Source organism: Leopardus geoffroyi, chromosome A1 (genome assembly GCF_018350155.1).
Source record: "Leopardus geoffroyi isolate Oge1 chromosome A1, O.geoffroyi_Oge1_pat1.0, whole genome shotgun sequence".
Taxonomy (NCBI): domain Eukaryota; kingdom Metazoa; phylum Chordata; class Mammalia; order Carnivora; family Felidae; genus Leopardus; species Leopardus geoffroyi.
This window is the reverse complement of record NC_059326.1, coordinates 118,489,446-118,505,903: the sequence shown is the minus strand read 5'-3', so window position 1 is coordinate 118,505,903 and position 16,458 is coordinate 118,489,446. Positions and strand designations below refer to the sequence as shown.

The 16,458-nt window shown below is 46.3% G+C and overlaps 1 protein-coding gene across 7 annotated transcripts in view; it reads right to left on the bottom strand.

The window, feature by feature from the left end:
- Nucleotides 1-16,458, bottom strand: part of ARHGAP26 (Rho GTPase activating protein 26) — a 423,740-nt gene that overhangs the window by 315,875 nt on the left and 91,407 nt on the right. For all 7 annotated transcript variants that reach the window (XM_045492297.1, XM_045492321.1, XM_045492304.1 and 4 more), the window contains exons 2-3: nucleotides 3,526-3,621; nucleotides 1,905-1,966 (exon numbers count right to left, since the gene is read on the bottom strand). In XM_045492297.1, the coding sequence (XP_045348253.1) occupies nucleotides 1,905-1,966; nucleotides 3,526-3,621 (158 nt within the window). The remainder of the gene's footprint in view (nucleotides 1-1,904; nucleotides 1,967-3,525; nucleotides 3,622-16,458) is intronic.

The following is a 16,458-nucleotide window of genomic DNA, read 5'->3' as shown; positions in this document are numbered from 1 at the left end:
ATAGCAATAATCTGCAGGGTATTCATCGAGATCTGCTCACCACACCCCCCCCCACCCACAAATACTGACTCGGCCAAGAATCAGACTCAAAAGAATCACTTCCCTTTCTCAGGCAGTAGCACGTGCACAAACACACAAGCTTTCCCCTGCCTCCACCCACCACCAACCGTGCTGCAGCTACCAGCCTCCTGATTCTGATGCAAGCACCCAAAAATGGGCCATCAAAGTCAACAATGTCTCTCTGTCCAGGGCAGAAGGTGAGAACTTCCGCTCTGTGGGGAGTTTCAAAGAAATTCCCACATTCTTCAGTATAACACAAATTTGCGTTTGAATCCAAACTGTGACACTTTTTAACTACGTGACCTTGGGCATGTTAATTAACCATTCGAAACCTCAGTATCTTCATCTAGACAATGGGATGATATAGATACCACCTCACAGAGTCATCATGCAGGTTAAAATTAAAAATGCGTGCATACACAACGTCTTGGTCAAGGCTATGAACTGAATAACATCTCCTCAAAATTTATATGGCGAAGCCCTGACCTCTGTGAAATTAATTAAACAAAGATAAACAAAGAGGCCATTAGAGTAGGTGGCTCTAATGTTATAACAGCCTACATAAGCAAACCAAACCCCAAGGGCGTAAATCTCTCAAGGCTAAGAAATGGGAGACCAGTTAGGCATTCCCAAGTAAGACAAAAGCTTAAGCTATGGCCAATCAAATAATTAACTTGCTACTTCCATTTGTTCGCTATAAAAGTCTTTCCCTTATACTTCCTGCCAGTGGAGGGTCCCTAAACATATCCAGTTTGGTGCTGCCCCGTTTGAACCAATTTTTCTTTGAATAAAGTTGTAAAAATATGATATGCCGCAGTTTATCATTTAAAACTCCCAGGATGACAGTATCTGGAAATGGAGCCTTTGGAAGTAATTAGGTCATAAAAGTGGAGTCCTCACAATGGGATTAGTGACCTTGTAAGAAAAGATGTCACGGCCACTCTCTGGTATTTAAGGATATGGCAAGAAGGTGGCCATGGGCCAGCCAGGGAAAAGGTCCTCACCAGGAACCAAATCAGCTGGTTCCTTCATCTTTGACTACCCAGTCTCCACAACTATGCGAAATGAATATTTGCTGTAAAAACCATCCAGCCTATATTTTGTTCTGGCAGTCTAAGCAGATGAAGACAGGATTAGTCTCAAATGATCAGTTTTAGCATGGGAAGAGAGGGAACAAGTTGACAGACTCTTCCCTGGGCCTCTGGAGCACCACCTCTTAGGGCCAAGTCCCCCTAGGGACCAACTGCCATGAGGCCAGCAGGGGGATTTAGGTTCAGGCTTCATTCTTGATATCTTACTGACACAGAGAGGATGCAAAAGAACTTTTCACGGATGTGTTATCTATTGATGCCAAACTTCATCAGAATAATTTAGAATACAGAAGGTATCTCTTAAGAACCTAAAGATCAGCATTTGATTCTTCAGTTTGCACAATGCCCCCTTTGTAGAACCTCTTGTGATTGCTATCATTTAGTTAGTGCCCATTTACTTGGTGCATACTATACGGCAGACACTGGGTTAGGTGTTTCAGAATAAGAAGTGAAGGAGTGACCCCTGCCCTTCAGGAGCTCTTGGATACATTTAATAAGATGAGAATAGGGGGGTGTGGAGGGGGGCAGAGTGTGACACCTTCGTTCCCACCCTGCCCATGGGAATGGAAGGCCTCCCAAAGTTAAATAATTCAAAAGATCCACCCATAAGTCATACCTTACAGGTACACCTTACAGTCAATCTTTGGGAGTTCAACAACGTGGTCCTAAGTTGTCCACAGTAATCCCCTGACATGTATGAAAGGCTGACATGACCACACTGTATGGGACGAAGAGCAGCCTGGCCATACTCACCATCCGTATCCGTTCATCTTCAAGATTCCTGAGGACAGTGGCAAACTCCTGCAAAGACCTTGCTGGAAAAGAGAAAGTGCCATGAGAGGGACATAGACAAATGGGCCTTTGGGAGCCTTTCCAGGTACAGTTAGTATGTTATGGAATGAAATCCCTTGGCACATGCAGAATCCTAAAGTCAATTGCTTCCCAAGGCTCTCCCCTTATCTTTTCATCATTAACCATCCAGGATGACCCCTGAACGCAGGTTAATTTCACCTGGCACTCTAGCTCAGAAAGGATTTCCTTCAAAAACCTGCCTGTTCCTGACACTACCCAGGACTGATGAGATGCTGGCTGGCTCCCAGACTCTCGGCTGGAAGGGGCAGAGTTCCGCTTAGGAGGTGAAGGATTTCCTGCCCAGGATGTGACCCCTTCAACCTTGGTTGTGGGGCTGCGTCAGAAACCAACCTTTCCTCTGGCACCCGAACTACACCAGTGTAGCTCACAATGGAAGCCACATCTCCGGTTTCTCCCTGGATTCCTCCTCCTGAGTCTTCAAGCCACTTATTAATACAATGCAGTGTGCAACGTGGTGGTCAGACGTAGAGAGTCTCCTTCACCAGAATTATTCCCAAAGGGGACAGGCATTAGGTGCAACAGCCCTGAGGATATTCAGGACAAAGGTGGAGTCTTGGGAAAAGTACCCATGTATTCAGCAGTTACTACAATGATGCATTTTCACTGCTCTCATCTATCGTCCCAACTGCTTTTGCTCATGCTCAGATCGTGGCACTCTGCGTGACAACAGGGGATTCAATAAGCATTTGACAACTTTCTTCAGTTTAACTCTCTCAATGCTTGCTCACTCCATGGAACTAACGAAGACGCCCAATGTAAGAAGAGTCAAGTACAGTGACTAGGCCCTGCCAAAGACAGACATCTTGACTTTGCAAATCATCTGCGCACAGCATGGTAATCAACACTAACCCCACCCTCAGCTTCTGGTTAAGGAATGGGAGAGGAGATGGCGGGATGGGAGGGTGTGGGTCAGTCCATGTGCCATGAAAACAGAAGGATCAGGCCTTTAAGAACTGGGCGGAGAGAGGATTTTAGCTTTGCTCGCCACAGCACGTGGCACCTCAACAGAAACAACAGAAGGTGGCCAGAAGGAACTGTGTTGCGGGAGCCAGCATCAGCAAGCCCCACCACCCTCAGCCCTCAGCCCAGGAGCAGGCAGCAACTGTAGATCAGTCCCAAGCTCAGGCCTGCCCCACTGCCCCGCGCCCCACAACACCCTGGCCCTCTTCTCAGCCAGAGCAGTGCATGGGGGAGGGTGGTCCCAGAACAGATCTCCTCTCGTCCACAGACATCTTGCCAACACCTTGACCACTCTGCCTGAGATGCCAACTCCAGGGTACTCATGCATGATTTTTCTCCAGCACAAGGGGCCTAGTTCGCCACTTGGGATGAACAGGCCCCTTGACCTCCGACCCTCACTTCACTCTGTCCTCACCACTGTTGGTATGGGCTTCTTGATTCGTGACACTTAGACACTTCCTCTCACAGGAAAAAGGCTCAGCAAGGACACAGACAGTTATGGTAAACCGTGACCTTTCTTACACACACGGTTCAGACTTACCTATACACATTTCATCATCTGTTTCTGCATCTCCTATGCACTGGAATTTAAATTCATTTAAGGAATCAGCAAATTTCCTCTTCGCTGAAGATAGATCTAGCAAGAAAGAGAGAAAATATGAATTACGGACATAAACTGATGTTCTCATGTGCTGCACTTTTTAGTCGTTCTACTTCATGCAGCAGCTCGATTTGTTCCTGAGGCAATTTCAAACACAAAAGAATCTAAGTTCCAAAACGCTGAACGGCTGTTTCTAATGTGAAATTGTGATTGGCTTGACAAATTCATACTTGTGTTAACACTGCTTTAACCATTCTGCTTCCAGCTCTAACTCCTCCAGCCACACACTGAGTCTCGTCGTGGACACTGGTCCTGGTGGGAATCCACTTGCCTAAAGAGGTGTCAGGAGGCAGTGTGGGTCAGAGCAGACATCAGCATCCATCATCCCGTGGGTGAGCTCAGCCACGGACCTCCCACATCCCGATATCAGGTAGGGAGCTGGAAGGAAGGGCGAGGCGGGCACAGCCCCCGCCGCCCAGGAGCTCCTGGACTCCTTATTGTGACCCAGGCACAAGTGACGCCAAGTTCTCACAACCCTCGCAGTTCCCCTCACGGGGAGAGTGACTGGCCAGCCTGACCAATTTCCACCTGAACCATTTTCCTGGGTCACCACATTCCCCGCTGCCACAAGAACAAAGCCCTGGCAATGTTTTGAGTTGGGGTTAAAAACACACCCCACATATGTTCTCTGTAAAGAAAGCTCTTGGAAATCCTTGTCAAATTTAAAAAATAAGCTTCCATTTAAGACAGTATCAAAAGCCAATGATCCCTCCTGAACCCTCAGCTTCTGTTAAGGGTATAAAAGCACCCAGGTACCTTTAAGTGGCCTGACAGACACAGCTGCTCAGTCCAAATGCGCTTAACTTAATTCCACAGGCAGCCTTCCTGCACATTAGGCTAATCATTCAAATGACCCTCATAGATGTTTCCCTTATTGAAGGGGAAATGGTATTATGTTCAAATTCCCAGAGGAGGGAAATATGAGGCACAACTGGCAACACGGACTGGCTTTAATGAGATACGGGGAGGAGGCTGGGACAGCTCTGGCTTCACAGACCAACATCACCTAATGGAATAAAAGCATCCTTGTCTTGTTTAGTTCCTGGACCTGTTCCTTCAAGTTAGGGGTCATGGGTGGTTGTTTTTTCCTCCATCTTTTGGTTTTGCTGGTCTCCCTGGTGTACCTGCCAGTGCATCCTGCTCAGTGCATGAATACTGTGTGCACGTGGAGGGCAGTACATAAACTCCACCACCGGTGTGCAGCTCGCCAATCCCAGAGCTTATTCCAAGCGCTAGAAGTGAGTACAAGAGGCTGGCTGAGCAGTCGGGCTCTTCTCAGGTCTGGGGCTCAGGCTTTGACCACCTGGACAGCAGGAGCTCCTGCTGCGAGACTGCCCTCCCATGGGCTCCGGTGACACAAATCCCAAGACAGCTGCGGCTTGTGCAAGGAAGACCCTCAGCTCTACACCAAAAGAAGACAACACTTGGAGAAGGAGAACACAGAAGCCAACTGCCAATAGTCTCCAGTGTCTCCCTGGTCCAGTCACTTTAATGGAATGGTCTTTGGCAAAAAGTGCAGAGATGCCAGCAGAGGAATCGGGCATCTGTTAAACCTGGCAGACCCAAGCTGAGGATATCCCTAAGAACGCCAATCACTCCCTGGCAAGTCAGGAAAGAAACAGATGCATCTGAAAGTCAGAACGCTGTGGGGAGCAAAGACACGAGGCCACAGGCAGGCAGGATGAGAAAAAGGCAGAATCATCTTTCAGAACAGAAGACAAAGCCCCCCAGGAAGGCCGAAGAGTATCATGCCAAGAACGTGGACATGGCTGTGCTCAGTCGCACCGTAATTAGAATGTTCTTCAGAACAGAATTCACAAAGAAAGGCCTGCGCAAAGAGTAAGAACAGAATAGCTTCTCTATCCACCTAACAATCCTCTGTGCCTCCCCAGGAGGCAAGAAAAACTCAAACTGGAGAAGCATCTAAACAAAGTGGAAATAAGCCGAAATGTAAGCCAGGCTTGGGAAACCTCCCAACACGCACCTGAGAAGCTGTGCCGTCAGGGGCAGCTACCAATGAGGATCAAGGAGCAGCTAATAATGCACAACAGGGCCTTTGTGGGGCCTTTTTCACAGGAGGACCCATCTAAGCTATAGCAGGGCCTGTTAGCTTCTGACCAGAAAGTAACCTTATTTCATTGTCGACTGATACACAGCGACACCCTGCCACGACACAAACCTGAGAAGCCGCGTGGGACACCCACAGAGGACGCGTCTCTCGCTGATGGAAGAATTAGGTAATGAGTACTACTCCAGAGGCAATACTGGTTACAGACCAGTGAGCACAGTTAGGTAGACTAAAAAAATCCCAATTACTGGAATCTGAAAAGGAAGTCACCATTGGGCCTGAAGGATTTGTGCCTAAGAGACAAATCTTTCGGTCAAAGTGCAGGGAAACACCTGGTGTTTTGTTTATTCAGCATACTCCCTAGTCTTTGCAACAGCAGCTCAAGCTTTCTTTGGAGAATCTCCCCTTGAGGCTTTCTTGCTCGGGGTCCTAGTTGTAGGCTGATCAGCCTCTTGCCCTCACCCCAATCTTACCTAGCCCCTGGGCTCGAATTTCAGCTCCACTATTTCCTAGACAGGTAACTAACTCTGGGCTAGGCCTAACTTCATAGTCCCTTATCTGACAGAAGCTGTCGGCCCCACCTAACCCACCAGCTTATCAGGAGCCCCAGGGAGGCACACTGCACTGGCACTCTGTATGGCGTAAGCTTCAGTTCTAGGCAAGGCTGGGCTATTGTTCCCTACTAAGCGAATCGTGCAATGACAGAACCCAGGGAAGCGAAGCCTGACTACATGATGTTGAGAACTCAGGTAAGTTAAAAGAGTGACCTAACAGCAAAGAGCTCTAAGGTGGGGATCTGGGTCTCTCTAAGCTCATGCGTGCTAAGATCTTTGTAGCACATATACACCATGGCTACATATACACCATGATGCCTCACCCTGTTAACATAAAACCCCTACTGTTACTGGGGACAACAGAGAGGACACCAAAAAGAACACCTAAAACACAGTGCTTCTTGTCTACAACCCAGAACGACTGATGGCATCTTATGCAGATGATCACCTTTGACATGTAGCTGCAGAGAGATTTATTTCTGGAGACTTCACTCTGAGGCAACAAGAATCTAACGTGCACATTCCAGTAAGAAGAGCAGAGAAGCAAGAGAGGCCGGTACTGATGTTGAGTGCATGCCAAGCTTCATGACACCCTGCTCATAGAACCCCAGTGTTTCATGTTCAGTCCAAGATACAGCGAGGCACAAAAGTCAGTAATATTTACTCTGCAGAAAGATCTGTTGCTAGAAAGGCAGAATGCTGGCCAGAGCAGAGAGAAGTTGTAACTTGCAGCTGCTGGGGAGGACAAGTATTTGCCTTATAGAATTGAGTTGCCTCCACCTCAGTGAGACCAGGCAGCTAAGGGACACAGAAGCAGCTAGAAGTCCGGGCCTTGAAAGACAGCTCCCAAAGATGTCTACTTACTAGGGGACCAGAGAGAAGAGCCCTTCTCATCCTGGAGAAGCCATGCTCTCTGCCTCTGCAGTTACTAACCTGCACAGTTTTAAGACAATTTAACCTAACTATAATTCTTTTTTCAGTAAAAGAAGGTTGATAATTTTTTAAGTTAGGATCTACCTTAATTTACACAAGTTTTACCATTAGTACCATAAGTCAAGCCATTTCCATTTTCCCCTTGGGTAAAACTTAATATACAGGCGCACACACAAATACATAATGTGTACACACACATAATGAAGGACTCAAGGTAATTGTAGAATTCTATTTCTTTCAGGGCATCTGTCACCTTTCTTTGACCTCCAGTTACCAGAACTGTATATAAGTACCCATAAAATTTTTGCTCCTCAATCACATCTCCCAGGATTTGGAAACGGATTACCGTTAATGAAGTCCAACTGCCACGGTAAGTATTTGTGACAAGACTGGCCTCTTGGCTGCTTAAAGTGCAAACACCAAAGTCCCCAGGCCTACCTAACCTCTCCCTTCTCTGAAAACCAATTACACTTACTCTCTATGCCTGACTGCCTTGTATTTGGAATGATTCCAGAACTATGCATGAGTGGCTCCCTGGCAAATGCATAGTAAGTGCCTAAGACAAGGCTGAACAAGGTGGCCCTTAAGACAGGCTGGACTGATCTGGCCGGGCACAGCAACAGAAAAGGTGTCTTACAGATGGAACATGCGAGATCCCCAATTGAGAGGACCCACAGGTGGGTATGAGTTCCCCAAATAAGAGGGTTGACAGCTGGACATGAGTCCTCAGGATGGCAGCTTTGCCCACAACTCACATTCTCAGGTAAACTTCCCATTCTCCAAATCAAACTCTCTCTCCTCTCCTACGCTCCAACTAAGGGCCTCTTCCTGTGTCACCAGTTTGGCAAAGGGCACCACCATCTGTCCTGCCACACAAGTCAAAGTCACACACCCACGTGTCATCCCTGGCAGCACAGTGTCCTTCCCAAGTGTGTCCGTTTCACCTCCTAAGCATGTCTGTTCTATACACTCCTCCCCGTCACCATTCACAAACGTCTACATCAAATGCCCCCATTTTCCTGGGTAACTACAAATGCCTCTGCTCTGGACCCCACACTCAATTTCGTCCCTCCAATCAGTTCTCTCTCCAGTCATCACAACTCCAATAGTGAATCCTGCAATGGGTTCCCAGAGTTCTAAAACCCAAGACCAAAGTCTTTCCCCAAATCTTGCAAATCCTTCCCAGCCTTGCAAGGCCTGGGCCCCCAACTTCCTCTCTGGGTTCTGCCAGTTCCTGGAACTCCCTACTCATCCCTGCAGCCCTCAACTGAAAAGTTTAGTCCTCCAAGAAGCCTTCCCTGACCTCTGTAACCAGACCAAACCCCACCCTACCTTCACCCTAAGTCCTATGCACCTGTTTCTGCATAGTAATTTTATATTGTTCAGGTGACTCTGCAATTAGTATCTCCCCAACTAGTAAATTCCTTCAGGGTGAGGATCCTATCACTTCATGCTCACCAGGACAACCTCAGAACCTAGCACATCACCTGGCTGAAAGCAGGCATCACAGGAAGAACAAAGGGGGAGGGGAAGTTGGACACTCCACTAGTTCCCTGCACTCATCAAAGGTGAAATTCTCAGTTGTATACTTCGCAAGTGAAAATAAGATTAGATACATAATAGGATAAACGTCAAACTTCGTTAAGCTGGCCTGAAGTTTGCATATATAGGAATATGCTTACTTAACATAGAACCACCTCCCCTCATCTTCTCTGTTGAAGAAGATTCCCACAGAGCTGCAGAACCACCAGCAAGGACATGAAGCAAAACCTTCTCTAACCCAAGAGACCAGGAACAATGAGCTACAAACATGCCAGGTGTGGGCCACAGCCATGTGTGCCCTTTCAGCCCCAGCCTTTCCCCAAGCCTGGAGCTAAAACAGATGAAGGAAGGGTTCCGGAGACTCTTCTCTCCTTCCCCATACCTGGGCAAGTGGAAAACACATCCAATCAGAAACTGCCTGGGGAGAGGCATTTCCCAGTCGGCACTTCCTAGTGCCATTGCTTAATTATAAGAAAACCAACCATGTTCCTTTGTGAGGTACCATTCTACAGCCTGAAACCCTGCACTTCAGGAGCAAAAAGAGAGATGGTGTTCAAATCTTACAGTAGAACAAAACACACTCACAGCATTCATCTAGTTTCTGTGATGCAGTCTTACCTATGGCCACTAGGTGGCGGTGGACAATATCAGAGAAGAGGTGTTAATAACCCAAGGAGAAATGACAAAGCCTGACAAATGGTGCTGGGCACAGACCATGCCCTGCTGATGAAGACACCCACCCAAGAAGGGAAATGTCCAGTAGACACTCAATCAGCAATGCGGGGAGAAGCGCTGGCCTCCACGGGGGAAGAAATGCCCCAAAACATGCAGAGGACCTGCGTTCTTCTTATCCATTCAAGTCTGAGACATGGAGGGGAAGGGCTAGAGGGATGAAATCACCACCAGTATGTCTCTTCCATTTTTCCAATCTGGTTGGATCAGACTCAGAAAACCACTCATGTCACTAAAGGATGATATGCCCACCAGCCACATCAACCACCACATGTCACATCATGTGCATTCTGATGATACATTTGCATGCTTTTCCTGAGGCCATTTCCCTAAAGTTCTGTTACCTAAATGAGGACATAGCCAACCCTGACTCTGGAGAATTTGTTTCTCCAACCAGAGCACTAAGGCTAATGAAATTCTCGGAGTTATTTTAAAAATGAAATTCTGGGGCGCTTGGGTGACTCAGTTGATTGAGCACCCAACTCTTGATTTAGGTTCAGGTCATAGTCTCACAGTCATGGGATCAAGCCCTAGTTGGGCTCTGTGCTGGGTGTGGACCCTGCTTAAGATTCTCTCTCCCTCTCCCTGTGGACCTTCCCCACTCCCACCCCCTTGCATGCATGAACACGCTGCTCTCTCAAAATAAAGTAAAATAAAATAAAAATGAAATTCAATAGAAGGAAAGGGGCTTCACCACTTCCTAGACAATATTTCCAATTCCATTTACATGGAAACATCCTTTTTAGATTAAATATGGCGCTCCAACCTCGCCTTCACCTCCATCACAGTAACTGTAAATACATGATGCCTTCACTTACTGGGCACTTACTATATGTACCTACTGAGTACTTTAACTCATTTCATCCTTACAATAATCCTACAGGTAGGAATTATGAGTCCCATTTTGCAGATGGGGCAACAGATTCAGAGATTAAATCATGTGCCATGGTCACATAGCTAACGTGTGGTAGTGTGAGAAACCTGGTCCTTCTGACTCCTAAACTCTCAGCTACAATACTCCAAGGTGTAACTGACTCTAATATTTGAGAATCTGGTATCAGTGTATTCAAATTCTAAAAGTGATACATATACATTCCATACGCTTTAGGAGACTGCAAGTTAGAAGGACCTCATCTGTGAACAGATGTGCCTGTGCTTTCAGTCACTGCAATCAACCCCAGTCTAGAACAGATGACTCTCCCTCTGACTTAACATCACACAGTCAGTAGGAGCCTAACACTACACTGGGTCACAGTGCCTACCTCATTCACCTCGTCTCATCACGTAGGCATTTTATCATTTCACATCATCCCAAGAAGGGTGAATACGGTAAAATGTTTTTGAGACAGAGACCACATTCACTTAACTTTTATTACAGTATACTGTTATAATTGCTCTGTTGTACTTTTAATTATTGTTGCAAACATCTCACTGTGCCTAATCTATAAATCTAACTTGATCATTAGTATGTATGTGCAGTTTAAGTGCAGAAAATAAAAACAGTCTATATAGGTTTCTGCACTATCTGTGGTTTCAGACATCCACTGGGATCTTGGAACATACCCGCCGTTGGGGGAGGGGGATGTGGGAGAAGGACGGCTGTACATGAACTTGCAAATTAAGGGAGAACATGCTACAGCAGTCAGAGTAGGGGGGAAAAAACAGCTACAGATGTGCAATCAGGCTATTACTCCAGGTGGGGCCATTGGAGGAATCCTCCCAGGAAAAAAGAACAGGGAGTAGCTTTTGAAGACAGCCTTAAAAGTTCATGAGTCCAGTATTATTTAGAAATGAAAGGAGGTACACGGCACAGTAAGCAGGCATGGGAAGGTATTCTAGAAGTAGCAACAGGAAGCAAAGAGGACCCAGGGAAACACAGCAGGTAGTTCAGCCTCATGGACAGAAGCTAAGACTAGGAAGAGAGATTAGAATCCAAACATGGAAGGACTGGAACGCCAAGCTAAGGAATTCAGACTTCATCCCTCAAGAAATGGAAACCATATTTTTATAAAGAGAGACAAGGTCAACAAACATTGGTTACAACTTTCATTGAGGAGCTGGCCCAGAACTCAGCTTTGGGACCTCTACTCTGACTTCCCATCCTGCTTCACTGCCAAGAGTGTACAACCACAGTCAAGGGGCTTTCTCCTTAGGGAATGACTAGGTGACAGATGACACCTCTCAACCATGACATTGGGTGCACAGACCACTGGGCATTCAGAAGATAAGGAGAGAATGAGGGATTCAGAGGAACTCTACTCCCTACCAAAAACTCCAAGTTGAGAACTGATTGTGACTCATCAGTAGCATCATCACCATATACATGTAATTACATACAACGATGTATACAAACACATTTGTATTTCTGAAGTGCTACATGAGCTACTAGGAGCATCGAGTTTAAGTACTACCACTTGATCTTGTACAAAGAAATTTCAGACCAGTTTAATGTCATATAACAGGCACTTAATAAACATCTGCTAATCAAGGACCAGTATGTTAAATGATTAAGTCAGCATTAGACCTAGGATAAAAAGTCAAGCCCCAAAGAGCCCAGCCTCAAATGTGAATCCCTCAGCCCTGACACAAAGCAGAACAAGGACACAGAGGTACTGGATTCAGAACAATTATGTTCACATAAAGCCCCAAGACCTTCCAAGACAGCAGGTCAGCACAGGAAAAAATCCCTCAAGGAAAACAATGGTGATTTGCTTGGTTAAACAAAGAAACCCATTTTAAGAGAGACTGATCAAGTGTAAGAGCAAAAAAGAAAGGGTATTTCCATAGACTTCAAATATAAATGTCTCACACACACTCTGTCTCTCTGTCACACACACACACACACACACACACACACACACACACAGAGTAGGGCAATTCACAAGAGTATGAAGTGCATGGAATCCACAAACATGGATTCAAACCCTGGATGTGCCTATTACCAGCTCTATGATGGCATAAATTACTCAACCTTTCTGACAGTTGATGTCACTATGAGGGGAACAAGTACCTGACAGGGCTGCTGTGGGAATTAAAAATGAAGGGAAGAGGGGCGCCTGGGTGGCGCAGTCGGTTAAGCGTCCGACTTCAGCCAGGTCACGATCTCGCGGTCCGTGAGTTCGAGCCCCGCGTCAGGCTCTGGGCTGATGGCTCAGAGCCTGGAGCCTGTTTCTGATTCTGTGTCTCCCTCTCTCTCTGCCCCTCCCCCGTTCATGCTCTGTCTCTCTCTGTCCCAAAAATAAATAAACGTTGAAAAAAAAAAATTAAAAAAAAAAAAAAAAAATGAAGGGAAGGGGCGCCCGGGTGGCTCAGTTGGCTGAGCATCCGACTTCAGTTCAGGTCATGATCTCACAGCTCGTGGGTTCAAGCCCCATGTCAGGCTCTGTGCTGACAGCTCAGAGCCTGGAGCCTGCTTCAGATTCTGTGTCTCCCTCTCTCTCTGCCCCTCCCCCACTCGTGCCATGTCTCTGTCTCTCAAAAATAAACATTAAATTTTTTTTTTTTTAAATGAAGGAAAAACAACATTCGAAGAGCAGAGCACAGGGTTGCCCTTGGATGCTGGTTCTTTCCTCCCCACAAGTACAGGCTGAGCACAGGTTAGAGACAAGGGGATCAACAAAAGGAGCATCTTAGTTAGCTAAAGAATTAAGGAATTTTTGCCTCATTAGTTCATCAAATACAGGCATCCCTTGTTTTTCTAAAGTTCGAGTTATGCCACTTCACTTTAACAACCTATCGACATCCGTCCTTACTTTCACTAACCAAAAGAAATCCAGAGAGATTTTTCGCTTCTCCATGGAAAGCGAAAATAGCACTCAGTGTTTGTTTTGCAGTGAGCTGTGCGCGTGGAGCACTAGAGTGGCCACAGCTTTGAACTGTGTCTGTGAGCTTCTGCACCTCATCTTGGTTTATTTTGTGCACCATTAACAAGATGTGTCCTGAAGTATCAGAAAAGCGTTAAGAGAGGTTATTTTGGGGGCCTTGGGGATGCACGAGAGTTTTCCCACCTAAGTTAATAGTAACTGCTTCTTCATTTTATCCTATTTTAGCTTAGGAAAGGTTTCACAGGAACACTCTACTGTGGGTAGTGCAGTAAACCTGTCACCTCCTCCTAATGATCAGGCTACTAAAAATACATTGGAGTCCTTAAAGGTGTTCCTCAGATGCTTAGAAAAGTCTAACATACCTACCAAATTAAAATTTCTTTTTATCTGCTGCAGACAAAAGGAAAGAAAAAAAACCTGGACTAGAGCATGCTGTATTTTATCTGAACAGTAACTCAAGGTGGTGTGCAGGGCTTCCTGCAAAATTTACTAAGCTCAAGAGGTACCTCTTAAATGCACTGAGGCTAAGAGTGGTATCCTGAAACCCTTCTTTTCCACTGAGTGAGGGAGGAGGCCAGTACCAGGTAGAACGGAATCAGAATGCTAACAGGACAGCCACGATAAGTGGGCTTTACAGGGTGCACAGGCCTGAAGTGCCTGGCTTCCTGAGAAGGTGCCCAGAACGAACTGCATTGCAGGAGCCAGTGTGAGCATGCCCCATCACTCTCGGGCCTCAGCCCAGAACAGTTGCTCAGGCAGCAACTACAGAGCAGGTCACAATAGAACTTAAGGACCAGAGGGTCCAGATGGTGCAGAGCTAGAACTCAGGCAGAGAACGCTGAGCTTCCTCAAGCTCAACACCACTGCATTACTATTATGCTCAACACAGAGCTGACGAACCGTCTGAGGGAGGGCAACTGATTCTGGCTTGGGCCTCAAGACTTATTAGCTTTTGCTTCTACAATGTCCTACCATCTTAGAGGAAAGCTTCTCAGACTTTAACGTGCACTCTAAGACAGAGTGATCTTGTTAAAATGCTGAGTGTGATTCAGTAGGCCTGGGAGTCTGCATTTTGAACATGTTTCCAGGTGATACCGACGTTGCTGGTCCAGGCTCCATACTCTATGAGGCAAGGATGGGGATTTCCACGAGAAACCCTAAAAGTAAACAACACGGTGTCTTTCTAACTTCCAGCCCAGCACCTAGAATATCCAGGACCTCAGTACATACTGCAAGAAAGGATTCCTTGAAAGGACTTCAACTGTTGCACAAAACAAAGAGATGCTAGGATAAAAGTCAGAAATGGGCTGCGTCCTTGTTCACCCAGGAACAACGCATATGAACCTCAGGAAGGTAAATTAACACCTTAGCCTTAAAGAACTCATTTGAAAACCAGAAGGATGACCAGTCATCTTTAAGGCCCCTTCTAGCTTTAAAAAATTCCAGCTCTGAAATTCCACCCCAACTCTTTTTTCTGTGCCTTTAAAAAATTATTTTAATGGCCAGGGTATACACTGGCTCTCTCTACAGGGAGGCACACCTCTGTCATTCTCAGATCACAGTTTCCAAAACTCCAGTGGAGAGAACACAGACTCTGTTAGTCTCAGCAAATAACCATAGCAACTAATACCCCCAAATAAAATGATGTCTTCACAATGATGTGCTGGCTCAATTAGATTAAGAGGGTGACGTGTACCATCTCAAAATTTATGGTCGTAAACTTAGAGCAAAAGCCAGACTTTCTTGGAAGAGGTTTTTAAGAAAAAAAAGGGGGGGGGGGTGGTGAGGGGTGTCTTGCCAATAAAACGAAAGAAGGACAGGGAGCCAGAAAAACGGAGATGAGAACTGGACCAGAGCTGCCCTGCCAGTCCAGGTCCACAGAGACGAGGCCCAGGCACCCACGTGGGAATCCAGAACTTGGACAGATCTGAGTGCCACCACTTCCGCCAGGTTATTGAGAACGGCACTGTGTCCTCTTTCTGTGCCTTTCTTCATGCATATAATAAAAGGAGAATAAATACTGCCACCTTGGAAAAGAGTGATCTACCAAAGGGGCTGTGAGGCTTTTTAATGAAAAAGGAGAGACCTGCAAAATGGTTAATCTGGGTTGATAATGGATTTCCAAGCCCAATTCCCCACAGGTCATCCGGGATTCAGATGCTCCTGTTCCAAGGTCTTGAGATTAGAACTGGAATCGTGAAGGGAAAACCCAGGTCTGCCCCTTCCAGGGTCTGCAATCACAGTTGCTCTGAACACATTCATGCAGCAAGAGTCTCACTTGAAAAGCAAGAAAAGGGAAGCCAAGGCCCGTCACTTCCCTATAACCCCTGATCCTTTTCTAGCAAAGGACAAAAAGAGAAAAAGCAAACCAAAACCCCAGCCCAAAGAATCAGGGCTTGACTTGCATTCAAATGTAAACAACTTCTGTTACTAAGAAAGCCCCACAGCAGAACCTGGAGAAAATGCCCAAGTTCAGATCCACCTCTGGCTGCTCTCATCAACAGCTGAGATGAATTTGAGGGTAGTCAAGGCAAGACAAGGCACTGGGAGTAAAGAGAGGCCTTCCACCAGCCAAGTAAGCCTCAGATAAAGGGTAAGAATAATGAGTCAACTCAAAATCCCACCTCAGCCATCTAGAAGGCCTCTGTACTCTTTTCCACCTGCCTGAAATGGAGGTGAGCGGGGGAGGAAAGCTGCCTCCAGGGATTTCTGTGAGTAAAGAGATGATGCTCGGAAGTGCTCAGCAGCAGGCCTGCAGCCAGCACTCAAAAAACAATAGATATTAATAGTAGACAGTATTACCCAAGAACGTACTAACCAAAATGTCAGCCTGACTTATTTCTGTATAAAAATCAGACGACAGTCACTTGGCCTCCTACCACCTATGTTTACGCCGCCCTCATCCTGCTGACCTCCAAGCATTATGATGATCTAAATGGAACCCAGCTAATGACCGGGCACAGCTCACTCTTGCCCACTAATACCACAGGGAGCCGTGCAGCAGTTCCCCAGCGCCGAAGATCCATTTGAAAAGGAAAATTTGCCTGTCTCCCTGCGGATTAAATTAACATTTCCTGAAGAAAAAAAAAGAAAACAAAAGCACACAGCGTTTCTGAACAGAGCCACACCTAGTAACATCCCCCAAAATTAGTTTCACTTT